Source organism: Agelaius tricolor, unplaced genomic scaffold, assembly GCF_023055355.1.
Source record: "Agelaius tricolor isolate 1412-34295 unplaced genomic scaffold, bAgeTri1.0.p SCAF_7, whole genome shotgun sequence".
NCBI classification, from domain to species: Eukaryota; Metazoa; Chordata; class Aves; order Passeriformes; family Icteridae; genus Agelaius; species Agelaius tricolor.
In genome coordinates this window covers 32,676,729-32,694,817 of record NW_027269267.1, presented here as the reverse complement: position 1 = coordinate 32,694,817, position 18,089 = coordinate 32,676,729, and the positions used below count along the sequence as shown (strand labels likewise).

The window sequence follows — 18,089 nt, the reverse complement described above, 5'->3', positions numbered from 1 at the left end:
TTAAAACAGATACCCAGTGTCTTGTAACAGGTAGAAAGATGCATTGAAAGCATGAAAATGCACATTTTACTGTCACATCATGGTCAACAGATTTATGATTTATTCTCTGCTATATCTCATTTGGGCACCAGCATCTTTCTGCAAGAGCCAAGAGCAGCAACAAGGCACTAAAAGGTTTATGTTTGCAGTCTAATCTGTTGCCAATCTGCAGTCCTGCTATTAGTCCCCTTCAAAAGAGAAATTTCTAGTGACCCACTCTCTTCTTGCTGAGAAAAGGCAGTTAAGACCTTTAGGAACTGAAATTATCTCCAAGAACCAATACTTCTCTAGCAACATTCAGCAGAAATAATATAGATATAGAGCATAGAGACAATATGCCTTGTGAACCTCTGGAACTAGGAGTGGCATCTGGTGGCTTTTGACATTTTGAATTCTGGATTTGTTATTTACAACTGTTTACCACAGCTACTTTCCTTTCTTCCTCCTCAATACCCCCAAAAGCTGCCCAAATCTTGCAACTATTGGTAGTTTAGCTGTCTCCTAGTAAAAGTGGCTGCTGGTCTGGTTTTGTGGGTGGTTTTTTTTTTTTTTTTTTGTAATCTAAGCTTAAAATTCAAGGGCAGCCCTAAATGTTCATTTAATATGGAATATTTTGCTTTTTTTATGTGCTTAGGTGCAACTGGCATAGAGGACCGTTTGCAGGATGGTGTTCCAGAAACCATCGCGAGTTTGCGCAAAGCTGGGTTGCAGATCTGGGTTCTTACTGGAGACAAGCAAGAAACAGCTGTTAATATTGCATATGCCTGCAAGCTACTAGATCATGATGAAGAAATTATCACTTTGAATGCTGAATCACCAGTAAGCAGATCCAATATACAAGTTGACTAATTAACTAGTTTTGCTTTATTTTCAACTTGTACAATTAAAAGTTTGATGTCTTTTTTCCTTTTCCTATTTTTTTTTTTTTTGCTTCTTTTTCTGCTTCAGCTATAATTTTCAGGTAGGACATGGCTTTGAATACTTTTCTGTGAATCATGCTTCTAAACCATAGCCTCATGTATCATTACCTTACTGAAAATATATAACTGTGTGCAATGAACTCCACCATGAATGAAAATATGCCATAGCAGCATAAATCACTTCCTTTGGTATGCATTCTCAAAACATCCCTATTTCTGTGTATTGGCACTAATGGGTCTAAAAGCAACCTGTTATTAAGTACATGTTGAGAAAGAAGGCAATTAATAACCTGTTGAGAAATTGTGCTTTGCTTTATGCACTGAAATGTAGTATTTAGATAACTCAGTCATTCATGTTTTCTCAGGTGTCTTTTTCTCTGGAGATAGAAGCAATATTTAAATTTTGACACTAACACTGAGAGGCAGAAAACCACATCTACAATAATGCCTTGCTTCCTAACAGACCTTTTCTAATCCTTCTGAATTACTGATCTTTCCTCTGCTCAATTTGTTGCAAGCAGTCACAAAGAGTTTACTGATATGGTCTAACATACAAGGAACCAGACTGATAGTGCTGTAGTCCTTTTATGGGGTGATAAAATTGGACTTCAGATCAGCAGAGGAGAGGTAGGCCATCAGGATTCAGCTCCAATTTCTTTCAAAAAGGAAGAAAAGATAACAGCAATTTCCATTCTTGGGTGTATCAACTGAACTGGTAAATTAATTTTCCATGGTTTTTCTTTTTAGTCATACTTTTCTGTAAGACCAATAGCATTTCTTTTAAATGTTCTTATATTCTCAATAACATCTTCTAGTTGAGTATGGCTAGGAGAGAGATTTCAGCTTAAATAACCTTTAATTGGCCTTTAACAATGCATAACTCTTTGATCTGAGTTGTGGGCGTATACATGGTGTTCATCACCATAATGGTGTTCATCACCATACTTAACTTGGTACCAATTATATATCATTTCTCAGCACTGTTATTCTGAGAAGGAGCTAAAAGAAATTTAGCATACAAAAGGACATGTTAAAGAAGAATTAGATTTTAAGCCTTTCTACTCTTTACTGTTGTCATACCTTCTGCAAGAGTTAAGTGTGTTCAGAACAAGTAGAAGATTATTAGAAATTAAAACTTTAACAGCATAGCAAATAATACATTCCCCGTATTAGTTATGCCTAAACATACAGCAAACAGAAGCTTTTGAATACATGTTCTTTTTTCTCAAGCATTTTTATTTTTAATTTCTTTTTAGGAGACATGTGCTGTCTTGCTGGAACAGTGTCTGCAATGCGTAGAGTCTAAGTTTTCAAACAACACAATAGACGGAGCTACTGGAAACATGACTGTTGGGTTCACCCCTCTCTATCCACCTTCTTCCCCTGTGCTTTCCAGCTTGGGCCTAGTCATTGATGGAAGGACTCTAGCTTATGCCCTGGAACCCACACTAGAAGATAAATTTCTTGCACTAGCCAAGCGATGCCGTTCAGTCCTGTGCTGTCGCTCAACCCCACTCCAAAAGAGCATGGTAGTGAAACTAGTCAGAGACAAACTCAAAGCAATGACCTTGGCAATAGGTAAATACCTCAGTTCATACTAGTCTGCCTTGATGTATACTGTGTCTTGAAAATTTTGATTTTTTTTGACATGCAACAGGACCCTCCCAGCTGCCTCACAAGTGAAGCAGCCTTCCAGTTTTGTCAGAAAACACGTTGAACAATTCTAATATATTTATTCTAACATACTTACTCAAAACCAGGATAAAGCTCTGGAGTAGTATTTGGGATTTCTTCCTTCAGAAGTTAGATAATCAGGACCTAGTTATGCTAAGAGGTTTTGACATGTCTAAACACAACTGTGAAGAACTGGGTTATCTTATGCTGGGCAAAACACCATTTTGCAATCACTGTATTACACCCAAAAATACTGTGCTCAGTGCTGTGTCATCCAGTCATGCCTAAACTCAAGGTTTTGTGTTTATCATCACAAGTCACCCATACATCACAGGCTATGACTTGGCCTTGTCATTATAGAGAGTGGATTTACAACTGGTATCATAACAACACTTACACTTCCCACCTAATCACTCAACTGGCAAAGGGGAGATTTTGGCAGTCCATCTCTCTTAAGTTTGACAGGATCTTCCATGTTTCTATGATTTTTACACAAGTCAATCAGCTCTTCTTACCCTATCTCAAGTTTAGGTTCCTGTTTCATTTGAAGATATGATTTCAGCATATACTGTCAGAAATACCCTTGTTTTCATCTATCTGTGTTGGTTAATTATGTCTGGAACACACATGGGTGGGACCTGCCCATGAGAAACCCTAAGTACATAAAAAATTGCCAGACTTGTGTGACATCAACATCACCAAATATGTGCTGATTATTACAATCTTCATGCTGAATGTATTATATCTTGCTCAAATATGCCTCCCTCCCACTGAATTTATATCTTTGGCTAACTGACTGTGGACATAATAATTTGCATATGTTGTAAAAAAAACATCTGGCTCATTAACTTGAATTATCCAGAATGCTTAAAAACAGTAGTGGAGACTGGGCAGCTTGTATGTTCATTCTTTCTGAGCATCTTGAGCCTACAAGTTGAGCTTAAGCTCCTGCTCTGGCTTAAAGCCTAGCTGTATGCATCCTCCCTTTTAACCAACATGAGCTAACTTGGGTTGTAGCCTGGAGAAAAGGAGACTCAGGGGTGACTTTATCACTCTCTACAACTCCCTGAAAGGAAGGACTACTTCCTTGTAGTCAGGTGGGGGTTGGTCTCTCTCTCCAGGCAGCAGCTGACAGAATGAGAGGACACAGTCTTAAGCTGCACAAAAGGAAATATAGGTTGGATGTTAGGAAAAAGTTTTTACACAAAGAGTGATGCAGTACTGGAATGGTCTGCCCAGGGAGGTGGTGGAGTCACCATCCCTGGATGTGTTTTAAAAAAGATTGGGTATGGCACTCAGTGCCATGGTTTAGTTGAGGTGTTAAGGGCATGGGTTGGACTTGATTATCTTGAAGGTCTCTTCCAACCTTGTGATTCTCTGATTCTGTATCACACAGTCACAAAGACATCAGCTTTGGTGAGTGGATCCCACTCTTACACATGCCAACAGCAAGGAGACTGGTAACATGTGGTGAGAACCTCAGCCACTGAAGTTTAAAACCAAGTGTCTTGTCATAACCTAACACATCATTTTCCATTAGTACCCTGGCTGTAAATGTAAGACGTTAAGAACTAGATACATATCTCATTCTGGTATCCTGTCTACAGCACCTATCACTTGTGAGATCATAATTAGAAGCAGAGTAGGGGGTGGTGGCTTTGCAACCATTCCAATTAAATCTACCAGTCTTGCATGTACTGAAGATCTTGGACTGGTCAACCCTACTCTCTTGACTTTTTCTTTCATTCATCATTTTAACTTTTTTAGTATTTTTTACAATGTAGACATTTTCATTGGCTTTAGGCCTTCTTGCACATTTAATTCTTAGTCATACCTGATCGCAGGCTGACTCTTAATCAAGAAGAAGAAGTATTGGGGATGCTTATTCTCATCATTCTACTGTTTACTATTGGTGTAGTTCAGGCCTGATACCTAAATTTTAGGTATTATTAAAAAGAGATGGATTTGTTTTATTGTTATTTTCCTGTGATAAAAATGTCTAAAAAGATCAGAATGTCTTGGAAACTTTGCAAGCTTTGAACCTTATATTCTAAAGGTGTATCCTCTCCTACTGCACATCTCCCTTACTATAAACAACCAACACTTAGTAAATGTCTCTCTCACTGTACTCAACCAACACTCAATAACAACTGTTTTTCCTTTGTTTTGTTGCTGCCAGCTGTTGTTAGTCTGCTAGTGACAGCAAAACTGCATTTTGTCATCTTTAGGTGATGGTGCTAATGATGTCAGCATGATCCAAGTGGCAGATGTTGGTGTGGGGATTTCTGGTCAAGAAGGCATGCAGGTAATGTTGCTCATCCAGTGAAAAGCACTCCCATGGCATGAAACAGCCACTTCCTATAGGTCAGATTGTTCAGACTGCCTCTAGATAGTCAGCACAAGTAAAGGAAAAGCAGCATTTGTGCTGAGGAGTGCCAGTTTTGTCTTATAAGGGCTCTCGCAGCTTGAGTTTGAGCTCACACTTGTTCTGAGATCTATGATAAGTTTAGAAGCACTCTGCCTTCTCAGAAGATTGAACTTACCAGATCTCTCTAAGCAATATGATTAAAGAAATAATTTGCTAAATAATTGTTTAAAGGAGAAAGAAAAAACTCAACCATGCATTATTTAAGAAATAAAGGTTCATGTTATTCCCCTCTCTCCTGTATTGCTTGGGTATACTTCTTCTATGGAGTGGCTGCACAAGCCAGTACAACTGCTGTAGCTAGTTGTGTGGTGTGGTGGTGACCCTTAGCCCAGCCACCCACACATCTCACTCACTCAGCTTATTCAGACAGCAAAACAGTAAATAAAGTAGAAATTGTGGCCCTTTGCAGAACCACTGCTCCTTACACCTCATAGCAAGTCTTGGTTTGGCCACGTTTCCAGTCACAGGGAATAGCAGGTGCTTGCCTTGTAGTCTCGTGGATGTGTTCCACCTGTGATTACTGCATTTACCCCTGTGTAAGAGGTACTTCTCTCAGCCCCAGAAGAGAGGATGTATTTGTATAGGATGTATGTATTATACCAGCCTCCTCTACTGCTAGTGCAGATCAGTTGCAGTGTTAGGACCAGACGTGGCAGTAAGACACAGAGAATGAGAAGGATACCTTATTTCCACAACCTGCCTTGTATTTGGGCAGGCTGATTGCAAGAGAAAACAGAGTAGCTGAGTGTATGTCAAATAGCTCTACCAGGAAAGTGGGAAGTGTTTCCATCCTGAGGACCTGAGCAGATGAGCATGCTCCTTAACTTAGTTACCAGTGGGTGGTTCTCTGACCCAAATTGCATTTTTTGCAACATTGGCTGGATGTTTTGCTCAAAAGGGAAGAGAGGCCTCCCTCACACAGTGCACAAGTTGGCTGTAGAGTTTTATTTAATGGGATTTCATGAACGCTGTAATTTATTTGGGTCGACACAAAAAAGCTTATAAAACAAAAAATGTAATTGAGCTATGAACTTGGGTATCAACTTTATGCATTTTCTGACTCCTGATCAGCAGAAGCTAGGACAGGTCACTGGAGAAAAGTCAGTGGATATTTTTCTTATTTATCATGCACTTTTCAATGCGTATGCATCTTCAAATCCTGCAGGCAGTCCAAGCTCCAGAGAGCTCAGAGAAGGTTGGTTTTGTGGGCTCCCCTCCAAACCTATAAATTCAAAAAAATATGCTGCAAACATTTTTCTTGGGTCTTACCACCTCTTATGAACTTACCAATAAGCTCCATCATATATGTATTAATTCAGATGCTTTTTTTCCTAATGCAGACATAAACTGTTCATAGCATTTTTTGACTCCTTGCCCCTTTATGCCACTTCCAGTTCAGCTCATACACTTATAATATAACTGGTTCTCAAATCCTCTGGCTTTTGCTGTGTATCCAGGTCTGAAAGCTGTTTTCTCATTAACTCATTAAAGTACCTGGTTTTATTTCTAAATGAGAGTTCAGCAGAGTGGAAAATGTTTATAGATTCTTCCCTTACTGCAAGTCCTAAGGTCCCACACAGACCTCTTTACTAGGAACAACTGTCAGAATTGCACACATGTAGGTACTCAGAAGGTGTTGAGCATTTAGATGCCTAAGACAGCAATACTGTCTGATTTATTTTCTTTCCACATTCTGTGGAAGCATGTGGAGCTGGAAGAAAAAAAAATAAATGTGAAAATCAAGTGGGTATTTTGAGCTTAAGTAAACATGCAAATGTAACTGGATAACATATCTTTCTCTCTATGTTCCTCACCATAATAAAAATGGAATAAAAAAAGAAAAAAATCGTGACACTTCTCAGAGCCTGCTGAGAAGTACTATGTTAGAAGCACAAATGAAGCTAACGGGTTTGTTTTGACATTGGAATAGGCTGAGATGGGGTGGAGGACAAGGAAGCAGACATAGCATAGCTGTTTTCTCCTCAAACTGCAAGATAGCTGTGTGTCTGCAAGACAAATCAGACTTCAGTGCAGGGAGGTTATAACAAGTGTGTCTCAGTACCTGAGAAATCCTAGGATGTGTCAACATATTAAAAAGTTTCTCAGTCCTCATATATATCCACTGCTTAAATTGCAATGCATTTTTACACCTTCTCTTGCATACTGTTTTAGAGTTTATTTTATTAGCTTCTACAAGCACCTACTTGGGAAAACTAAGCCCTTTTGATGTTTTACCAAGAAAGAGAATTACAAAAACTTAAAAGGAAATATGTTTCTCATTTAAAAATACAGCCAAAATATATCCAGCAGAGCATAAGGAAGACACTGCTCCTTTGGAGGTTTTCACCTTTCCTCCTGTTTTTGCTGAACTGAATTGTGAGAAGAAAGGTGATACCAAAACAGAAAAAGAAATGTAAAATAATACTAAATTAAATCTTAGTGTGATCTTAGGGATAAGGAAAATCATGAAACACACCTGATAGCACAAGTAGGTCTCATCTAGATATACAGTACCCTGAAATTTAGTCAGAATTAGAGAGAAACTGTGATTCATTTTGTCAATGTCATCTGACAATCTGCACAGTCCCAGAGGACTCTCATCTAGTGTGATTTTTTCTCATACACAGTTACAGAAAATGTGTGATTTTAAAAATCCCTCAAAATACTGATATCTCAGGACAGCCAAGTAAACTGTATAAACCAGGTCTGCAAATTAAATTAAAACTAATATTTTTATTGTTTTTCTTCTTTTAAAGTCAAATCATTATGATGCAACCACTTAATTGTGCTGTTCTTATCTTATTCTCTGGAAATTCATTTTGCCCTGTAAGTACACTGTAGTTTTTACAGACAAAGATACAGCCGCCAAGGTCTTCACACATGAACCCTGGGCCTTCATGCTCGTGCAACTGCAATTGCCAGCCATTCTCCCACCTCCTGCTTTTTGTTGTTGCTTATCACCATCTGCAATGTAGGTTGTAATCTCCTCTGGGTGAGGACTGAGTTGCCTTGTGTGTCCTGCCACATTAGCTCATGGGTATTTCAGATCCATGCAGCAATAGCTGCACTTCATAAGCAGAGTCATGAGTTTCATTCTTCATGAGTACAACTTCCACTGCCTGCAGAAGTTGAGAAGATGACTAGATTCATTGTTAGTGTTGAAGGTGGTGCTTCACAACAATGATTCCAACCTTTGTTTCATTAAAGGCGGTGATGGCGAGCGACTTTGCAATCCCGAGGTTCAGGCATTTGGAGAAGCTTTTGCTTGTTCATGGCCACTGGTGTTATTCCCGACTCGCCAACATGGTGCTGTATTTCTTCTACAAAAATGCAGTAAGTGTTTGACTTGGCAGCTTTATGGCACCACATGTTTCCAGGGTTTATTTTGTGCTAAGTGAGCATTAGGTCAGCCTTCAAATGGTTTATAAATAAGCTGCAAAGAAATTTGCAGAGCTGAAAGACAGCTGGCTGCCATTTGCAGAAATACGGGACCCACTCCATAACAGCTACAGTGTGCTGCTGAATGTGCAAATTAGGTAACACAAATAACAAGCACTGCTGAAGAAAAGTTTCTTTACTGAGCAGTTTTGCAGAATTTAGCTGGCTGGATATGGGAGTCTTCAATGCCAAAGTCATCCAACATTGGTCCCAAGTAGCAGTTGAGTGTGTTTTCTCTTCCTGACTGTATCTCATCATTGTTTATGAATCACTGTACATATTTCCTAGTGCCTTGAGATAATTTGAGTCCTCTCTGTGTCTCAGATGCAGAGACTGGGAAGGTTTTTTTCCTTGATTTATCTTATTTCCAACTAATCAAAAGAGTTCATTAGAAAGGAAGCACACGGTGGTAAAGAACAGATGACGGGACTGTGTTTCTCCCTGGTGTATGAAACAGGACTCAATCCAGTACTGGGCAGTGAGCCAGAAGCAGCTCAACTCCTTGGCCTCAACAAAGGCCCTTTGCATTGATCTTGGAATACAAAGATGATTGATTGAAAACAGCCTAACAAGGAAACCAAGAATACCACCAGCTGGGTGGGAGTCACTGGCAGGCACATATATTTGTTCACTTGTAACAGCTACAAATCACTTTGGGAGCAAGGCATTTGAAGAAGCGAGAAAAAGAGGAGAGATAGAGCTCTCATATCTCTGTTTGCTCCAAAGGGCAATGCATGAATTGTGTGCAGGAGACTGGATTTTGTCCTCAGTATCAGAAGAAAAGTGGCTTTCAGTTTTGTAAAAGTTGCTTTCCAATTTTAATCTAATCCTCAATTTTTATCAGAGGAAAACAATTATTTGCTCAAAATTTTGAACATCACCAGAATACCAAAGGGTGCTAAAGGATTAATGAAGTGTCTTTTTGTTAAAACAAGCATGTTTAAATACATTCTGTGGTCAGAGCAGGGACTGCATGCAAGTGCCCTTTCAGAAACAGAAGAATGAAGGGACTTTGTAATCTGAGCTGCTGCTTGAGTCAGAGATAGCAAGCAGATTTAAGTAATGCTGCACTGAGTGGAGAGCCACCTGTTGAAGTACAGCAGTGAAACGTGGTGGTGTCCAGATGCATCAGTTTTAAGACTTAATCCTGAGTGATGCTGAACATCTGTAGTCCCACCCTTAGTGCTGGATGTTTCCAAGGTACCCATTGACACTCTCAAATCTGAACTTCCAAGAGCTGTATGCATAACTATCTTATACTAAAAATTAAAAAATAAACCCAGAAGTAATGCACATAAGACACTCCAGCAATCAGCAGCCAGAGATGCTGCTTATACATCAATGCTTTTGTTCAGCTTGGGTAAAATCTTCCATTTTCTGTGGTACAACTGCCCTTGATTACAAGTATTATTTCTCATGCCATTTTTAATAAGACATTTTCAGAAGCTACTGCCTCAAGGCTAGAAAATAACTGAAGAGATCTCTTTGTGTTGGCTGTGTTTTGGCAGCCTTCGAAGCTTCCTGAGAAATACTTGTTGCTTCTGACTCAAAACTGTAGCTGGATATCCAGCATATAGACATGAGTTTGTCTGACACAGTGCCTGCCCTTAGGGAAAGATTGTCAAAAATGGAAAGATAGGAGCACCTGAACCTTCTGCAAGGAGACTATTCTGGATGGTTCTCCACAGAAAGTCAAGATAGCTACACTGCAGATGTTCTGCAAGTTTTCTGTTTGCTTAAGTGGTTTCTTTCCCCCATTTGTTCATACTATGAAATTTTCCATTCTCCACTAGAACCTAGCTAATTTACAATTTAATCTTCACATTGCTGCAAAAGTCATTTCAAAACTTAGATGACTTATCCAAGAAGATGTTTAGCTTCATGGAGATGATAAAAATACAAGTAAAATATAAACTAAAACATAGCATGACTGGCAATATCTGAGCTTGATGAAAAGAGATTTCACATAAACAAAATTTTACCTGCACATCTTCCTGTTTATACATTGTCTCTGCAAGGCAGCACTGAAAATTTTTTAACATGTACTTCATTCACTGAGAAATTCTCTCTGGGACCACATTCATAAAACAGTCTCATCTGACAGGGGAAGAAGGGAAACCTTTTTTACTTAAAATCTTTATGTAAATTTGTTTTGTCTTTTCAGAGAGGTAATACACAGAGGCAAGACAGAACATTTGAAATAAAATAAAAAACTTGTTTAATACAAAATAAAATTTCAGGAGAAAAAGATCTGATTTAAGCTTCATTTATTTGTAAAGCTTTCTTCAGCAGCACTATTAAGACCCATAGTAGAGGTGGTAGAACGATTTTCAGCTGAATGTATTTTCATCAAACTACCTATTTTTGCCAGAACCAAATTTTTTCCAAGGCAGGTTAGTAAGGCTCAAGAGAGAAAATTCACCATGTCCAGGATTAGCTGCATTTTGTTTTAAAACAACAAGAAAAAAGTACATAAATTCACATATTTATTGTAATTTCTTTTTGAGAAATTACTCAAGAAATTTTTTTTTTGTTTTGGTGTGGAGAAGAAATAATTTTCAAAATATGTTCAATTTTGGAATGAAACTGCCATATCCCAGACAACTGTACTGAAGAGGGTAAGCTTTGGTAACTCAGTCTTGTTTGGGCCATAGGAAGATATTTTTCTTGAAATACACTTACAGAAACATTTCTAGAGGTTGTGTTTAGAAAAATACTACCATACATACCAACTTTCCTTAGGGTAATTTATAGAATGGGTTCACTAAGAGTGAGGTGTATTTGCTGCTCATATACAAGCCACTTCAATGTAGTATGTGAACTTTCCCTGAGCATTTATCTACTTTATGTATATATGCGTGTGTATATATATACACACACACACACACACACACATACACATATGTACATTTGAGTGCGGCAGGACTTTCCTCTTATTCTGTGGCAATTCCCCATTACAAGACAGGTTTACTCTCCTTAAAGCAGCTTTCACTGACTAAGCACACCATAGCCTCTTTTTTCCTTCTATGTTTAATTTTCAATCACATTTGGGCACACAGATACAACAGATCTGTGTTTTCCTCTGTATATCTAAAATTCATGAAGGATTAACATTCTCCATCTCACTGAAAGCTTTTTGAGAACAGAATACAAAAAGAAGAGGAAGTGAGAGGTCATGTCATTTCCCATCTTCATCATTAAAAGCAGGAAAAACCCTCAACATTCCAACAGTTTTCTGGTTTTAATCACTTTACAAAGAATAATAAAAATTTTAGTTGTAGGAGAACCAAGCCCAGGAATTTATTTCCTTCTCTAGGAAGCTGGCTATCTTTTTCTAGGCCTCAAATCCTTCATCAGCATCTGAAATCAGCACCTTTATTGAACCCTCTGGATTCTCCATGCTGAAGACATTGTAGAAAAAACGAGTTGTGTGGTTTGTTTCTTTTTGGGTGATTCCAACCCAAGTAGATGAACAACCCCTCTGCATCTGTGTATGCAGCTGATTTCTTCCTCGAGCTGAAGAAGAAGGGAGGTTGAGGAATCTTTCCAGCACTGTAATTTGCTGAGTGTCAAAGCACAAAGATTGAATAGTTAAGATGACTTTTCTAGACCTTACCGTTTCACCTTCCTTACTGCTACTGGTCTCATGTTGATCTTGAGAAAAAGCTCTGCATTTATCTGTTGTAGACTGCAGAAGTCTCCCAAAATATCTGCAGCCAGCAGAGGACATTATTGTGTCAATTCTTGTTCTTACAGTAGCTGTGTAAGTGCTGTGACATCAGTACTCATTTACCTAGAGGTCAGTGGTGGTTGGGAGAGCTTTTTACAGTTAGTTACATTGCACCTCAATGTTTCACTTGAACTGAAAGTTAATTTTGTGTGATGCCCAAGATCTAAGGTTGCAGCAGCGCAAAGAGTTGCAGGTGTGCCAGATGTTTGCAGCTTATCCAAGTGGTCCATGCATCAGGAAGTGAGTTAAAGAGCAGGTATCCTCACAAGGATTGCTCACGTGTTCAGCATTCATAGATGAGTTCTTGCAGAGCTGGAATCAGAATGGTTTCAGAACACAGTGGGATGATAATCATCCTTATCTTGATATATTTACAGCATTGCTTGTTCTGTTTCAGATGTTTGTGGCCCTTCTCTTCTGGTACCAGTTCTACTGCGGATTCTCTGGCTCATCAATGATTGATCAGTGGTATCTGATCTTCTTTAATTTATTCTTCTCTTCTCTTCCACAACTGGTTACTGGTGTGCTGGATAAGGATGTGCCAGCTGAAGTGTTAATTGCTGTACCTCAGCTTTATAAAAGTGGACAGAATATGGAGGTAATAACTTCTTGATTGCTGCAATTTCTTTCCTGAACATCTTTAGTTTTGACTGAAAACCAGCCCTGCTCCCAAAGAGTAGAGGAGTGGTAAATACAGTCTGAGAAGTCAGTGTTATTACTCTGTGATACTTCTTATCTGAGTCAAAATGCCAAAAGTACACCTAAACAAAAGACACGCTAACAAAAAAGCCCCAACCAGCCATATTTTTAATATGTGTCAGGAGAGAAGGCTGGATGATTTAATTCAACCTAAACTGAAAACCTCCTTCATGGTCCAGGCTCACAAATAACCAAAAAAATAAAACAGATTGCACTTTGTAGCTAGTGCAGGCTTTTACAGAATAAACTCACAGTTGTTACTCAAAACTTCAGCTTCCAGCCCTTTACAAAAAGAAGAGAAAGATGGCCTTGGTAGTAAGCACTTAAACTTAGCCTCTGAGGGAGGTAGTCACAGATGACAGATTCAGCTGAAATATCTATTGAAAACACCTTGTCCCCATCTGCTTGAATTGCACAATGAAAACAAAAGGAATTGCAGGAGGAATTTGAGCCAAACCATTCCTGGTAATTACAGGTACAGTGTACCGTGGGAAAACCTTGCTGTTTGGCAAAACTATCTATATGGGGACCTTGTTTTGAAGGCAAAAGCCTTCTTAAAAATGTCTTACAAAGCTGTCCTCTTGGAGGACACAGTAAGTGGTTTTTGCCTCCAAGTGTACACGTGTATTTGGTACCCCACACATGTGGCGTAGATCACATTGCTAGATACTCTCCTGGAAAGATGAAAGGAGAATTTGAGTATAACGTATTTTAGCCCATTAGTCCAAACTCTGTCCTTTTCATCTATTGTTTTCTGTTTTCTACATTTCTTCTGTTTCAGTGCATCACACTTGAAAGATCTGTACTATTAATACCTTCCTCTCTTGCACATTTTTAGGATGATAGAAATCTTGTAATGCCTTAAGGCTTGTTGGGAAGTTATGCCTGCCTGTCTTCAGCTGGCAAACTGAGAAGTCTCCCAGGTTCACAGTACAGTTATTTCTCATAGAGAAGCCCAGAAATCATTCTAAGTTTGTTTGTTTTTTTCTTTCTTTGGGTTTTTTTTTGTTTGTTTGTTTATTTTTTTGGGTTTTTTTAAATCTATTGATCATATTCCCTTTATAGTTACCTAAGGAGGGGTTTTAAAAACTTAAAAATCTTGTTTGGGGTGGGATCTCTTTCAAAAAGGCCCTATAGTATTATAGAATAGTTTAGATGGCTCTGGAGGCCTTCTGATCTGGACCCCTGGTCAAAACAGCTTCAAACCACGATGAGGTTTCTCAGGTCTTTAACTAGTCCAGTTCTGAATGTCTCCAGCACTGGAGATTGCACAATCCCTCTGAGCAACCTGATGCAGTAATTAACCATGTTAGTTCACAAGGCCAAGTAACACCATCCTTCTTTCTAAGCATCTTTCCATTCCCATTTTTAGTCTGCAATGATATTTTCCATAAAAGGAAGAAGACCTGATCAATCCAGTTGTTGGAGATGTAGAATATATATCAAAATTATACAACCATTTTTCCATTTATAAACTATTTTTCTTTATATCTAGGTCCGTTATATGACCATCCATATCCCTGCAATTGTATATTTCTGTAAACCAAAATGTTAGTTTAATATTGTTTTTTAGCAAGCAATTTTATACACATAATTAGAGATATGTGTATATATATATATGTTTTATATAAATATTTGTAGCATACATTGCTGCATGAATTGCCACTAAAGACCTTTATTGTGAATGTTCTCTAAGTACATGTGCATTTTCTGTTTTCTCTTCTGCCAATAAATACCAATACCCCGTGCTTGTGCTTGTGCTTATGTGATGTAGAACCCATTTATTCATGTTCATTAGTGGTCTGACTGTAGTGCATGAAAAAGGGCACCTTCATAAATGTTACCCGTCCTGAGAATCAGATTAAAATTACATCTTCTGCCAGGGGAAAAAAAAAAATAAAAAAAAAAGAAAAAAGAGGCAAAATACTTTCATCCCAGAACAGAGTGACTTGTAGGTAGGCTGTTCATGCTTCATCCCCCTGGGTAGCTAAATGATTGGCAAAGTTATGAAGCTATTTTCCCAAGCCCTTAAAACTGCCCTTAAAATATCCCCCTCAAAATACCTATCCTGGCAGAGAGGATCTTCATTGTGATCTGATCTTCTTAATGTTTTTTTTAACAACACAGGAGTACCAACCACACATGTTTTGGATGAACATGATTGATGCTATGTATCAAAGCCTGGTTTGCTTCTTCATCCCCTATTTTGTAAGTGTTTGGTTTAAGCCATTCTATTTCAAGCATTTGGAGGAGAACTGGCAACACAGCTTGGGCTAAATTCTGTCTTCTTTCTTACAGACTTTCTATGATTCAGAGGTGGATATCTTCTCCTGGGGAACTCCCATCACCACAATAGCTCTTTTCACCATCATCCTGCATTTGGCTATTGAAACCAAAACTTGGGTAAGGTACCCACAGCCTACATAGATGTATGCCAGCCACTGGCATAGACATAATTCTTCTCTTAGTGCCACCTTTCAAAAACATAAGATGGTTGCTCCTTTCCCTCAGCACATTTTGTTTTTAGCAGGCATTTTAAAAAAGCATGGAAAGGGTTTTAAAATATGATCTGCAAACAGCTTTGTAGTGTTGTATTTATAAGAATTTTTAAATATACAAGGCTCTAAACTCTTTGCTGTGCATGGATTTGACTCCAGAAATTAAGGAGTTTTAATATAAGTCACAGCAAACTTCTCAGAATAAATAAAGAATCATTATACTTATGTTGTTGATTTTTTTGGTTTTTGTTCTAGACTTTTCTCCACTGGTCATCTTGCATCTTCAGTATAATTTTATTTTTCTTTGTGGCTCTGGTTTACAATGCTTCTTGCCCAGTCTGCCATCCTCCATCCAATCCCTACTGGACCATGGAAAGGCTGATGGGAGACCCTATGTTCTATTTCACTTGCATTATATCACCAGTTGTTGCATTGCTGCCCAGGTATTGTATCTTCTCTCGTGTCTTGTTTTGTATGGAAAGGCACTCCATGGATATGATTGGGAGAGCAAGAACATTTTTCACTCCCCATCTTTTGTTGTGTCTAACAGCCAACTGAGTTTCTTTCAGCAGCTGATTATTTGAAGTCAGGTTGTCTAACCTGTTCTGTGCTCCTGACCGCAGGAACAGACCACAGCTCCTGGCCAAAGACCACAGGAATGGGATAATTGTAGACTGTTGGTCAAACCTCCTGCCATGCAGAGGTTTGCTACCCTGTGAGGTTTTCTGTGATACTTCTGGATTCAGTCCATCCTCACATAAAATGCACAGTACCCAAATTCTGATAGTATGTTGTGAAGATATTTGCTTATTTGTAGATCTAGGAAGCTTGCTCTGCAGACTTACCCTTATTGCCTTTCCTCATCAGGGAAGATGACAGACTGTGTGTAATCACAAGGTGGATCAATGGCTAAAGATACAGATTTATTACACTGCCTATTAAGTTATTCATCAAAATATTAGCACAGCATCCAGAGCTGTCCATCTGCAAGCTTTCTTGTGTGGAGCATAGGGACAGCACATAGAACTGTCTTATTTTTCTGTGTTGTACTTTTGTCTTGGATGGTTTCCCTTAATAATGTATTGGGTATTTCCCTCTTTCATTTCTTCTCACATATATGTTGTCATCTTGCAGGTTCCTGTACAGAACCCTTCAGGGAACACTATTCCCAACCCAGCTTCAGCTTGGACGCCAGTTGAGTAAACTGTCCCCAGAGACTCGTGCCCAGCTTCTCACCGAGTTGAATGTAAAGGAGACAATGTGTCAGACACGACTCTTTGCAGACAGCTTCTCCCCGAGCCTTGCCTCAAACGCTAGTGATTGTTACAAGGCTGATAACCAAAGCACTCCTCTGCCAGCCTCTCCTCAAACAAGGGAGTCACTTCTCCGAGAGGACACAAAGGCAGACCATAAAACAGATCCGACTGCAGCTGCCTCTCCCCAGGGTGCTGTGTTGTATGAGGAAAACAAGCTCCCCTCATCAGCAAGTGCTCTGGAAAGGTCCATGGGGTTTCATGAAGTTCAGTGTGGCCCTTCAGAGGTGGAGTCGTTGCCTGTGGGAACAACATTCCCATGGAGCTCAGCAGTCGACCAAGACTTCAGTTTGTTGAAGTGGATCACATCAACCCCACTGTTCAGTCACATTGGGACTGTTTTACAGGTGTCATCAAGCAGTTTACAAAATGAAGCACAGGACAGTATGTGTGTGCTTGGCTCTTCTTTGCATGTGGACTTCAAAGGCTTAAAAGAAGAGAGCTCAAATAACTTGCAGAACAAAATGAAAGGAACCCCAACTGATCATTGTAAAAATGACAATTCTGAGACCACCTTTTTATGACGTGGGCCTTAAATATATTTATATATTTTCTATTTGCACACATTTATAGTGAGATTACTCTATTTGTTTCCAAAGGTGAAACAGAAAATCAAAGGTACAGAATGATTATTTAAGAATGTTTAAATACAGTTTATTAAGAGCTTTAAATATAAAAAGAAACACTTGAAAGTTCCATTTATATTGTTTTATTTTTTCATCTCATTTTGTAAAGAAATGCCTTTTCTTTATTTTTCAGATGCTTCTCTTTTATTCTGACACATACTGTAAAAGCAAAGGATCTATCTTCCATATTTGAAAGGATTAGATTCAGCAACAATTATTGATATCATTATAGGCCATTCAGTAATCAAGGAGGAAAAACCATGATAATAAAGAGTCACTGTATTCCATCCATCATCTGCTTGCCAGTGTATTTTGTCACTGAGGCAAAGCTATGGAATTATTATACACCTCTCTGTAAATGTTAACAATATCTTACCACCGCATTAATAATACTGATATTTTATAAATGACACCATGTTCTGATATTGCAGCCATAGCATTTGATGTGCCATGATAAAACAATAAATAAATGAACATCCATATTGCAAAGTGACTTCCCAGTCTGGCATTAATTGTAACTCAGCCCTTCCCTTGGAGTAGCTGGTGGTTGGCTGGGCATGGCCTTACATCATGCTGTACAAAAAGCTTGCTGCTTGTTTGTAAGGAGGGATTTGGTGGCAGAGAGCTGGTGCCTCATGTCTGCTTTAGAGTTTGAGCTGGGAAGCCTGTGATCTTGGGTGTTGGAGCACTACCACAGCCACTGCTATGGAAGAGGTCTGTTCTG

The 18,089-nt window shown here is 38.8% G+C and overlaps 1 protein-coding gene across 1 annotated transcript in view; it reads left to right on the top strand.

The window, feature by feature from the left end:
• The window catches only part of ATP10A (ATPase phospholipid transporting 10A (putative)), a 110,396-nt gene extending 92,542 nt beyond the window's left edge, over nt 1-17,854 (top strand). The window contains exons 13-21 of the mRNA XM_071430884.1: nt 674-858; nt 2,216-2,537; nt 4,862-4,938; nt 8,269-8,394; nt 12,627-12,827; nt 15,056-15,136; nt 15,227-15,331; nt 15,682-15,869; nt 16,561-17,854. Of these exons, the coding sequence (XP_071286985.1) occupies nt 674-858; nt 2,216-2,537; nt 4,862-4,938; nt 8,269-8,394; nt 12,627-12,827; nt 15,056-15,136; nt 15,227-15,331; nt 15,682-15,869; nt 16,561-17,263 (1,988 nt within the window). The 3' untranslated portion in view covers nt 17,264-17,854. The remainder of the gene's footprint in view (nt 1-673; nt 859-2,215; nt 2,538-4,861; nt 4,939-8,268; nt 8,395-12,626; nt 12,828-15,055; nt 15,137-15,226; nt 15,332-15,681; nt 15,870-16,560) is intronic.
• The last annotated feature ends 235 nt before the right edge of the window (nt 17,855-18,089 follow it).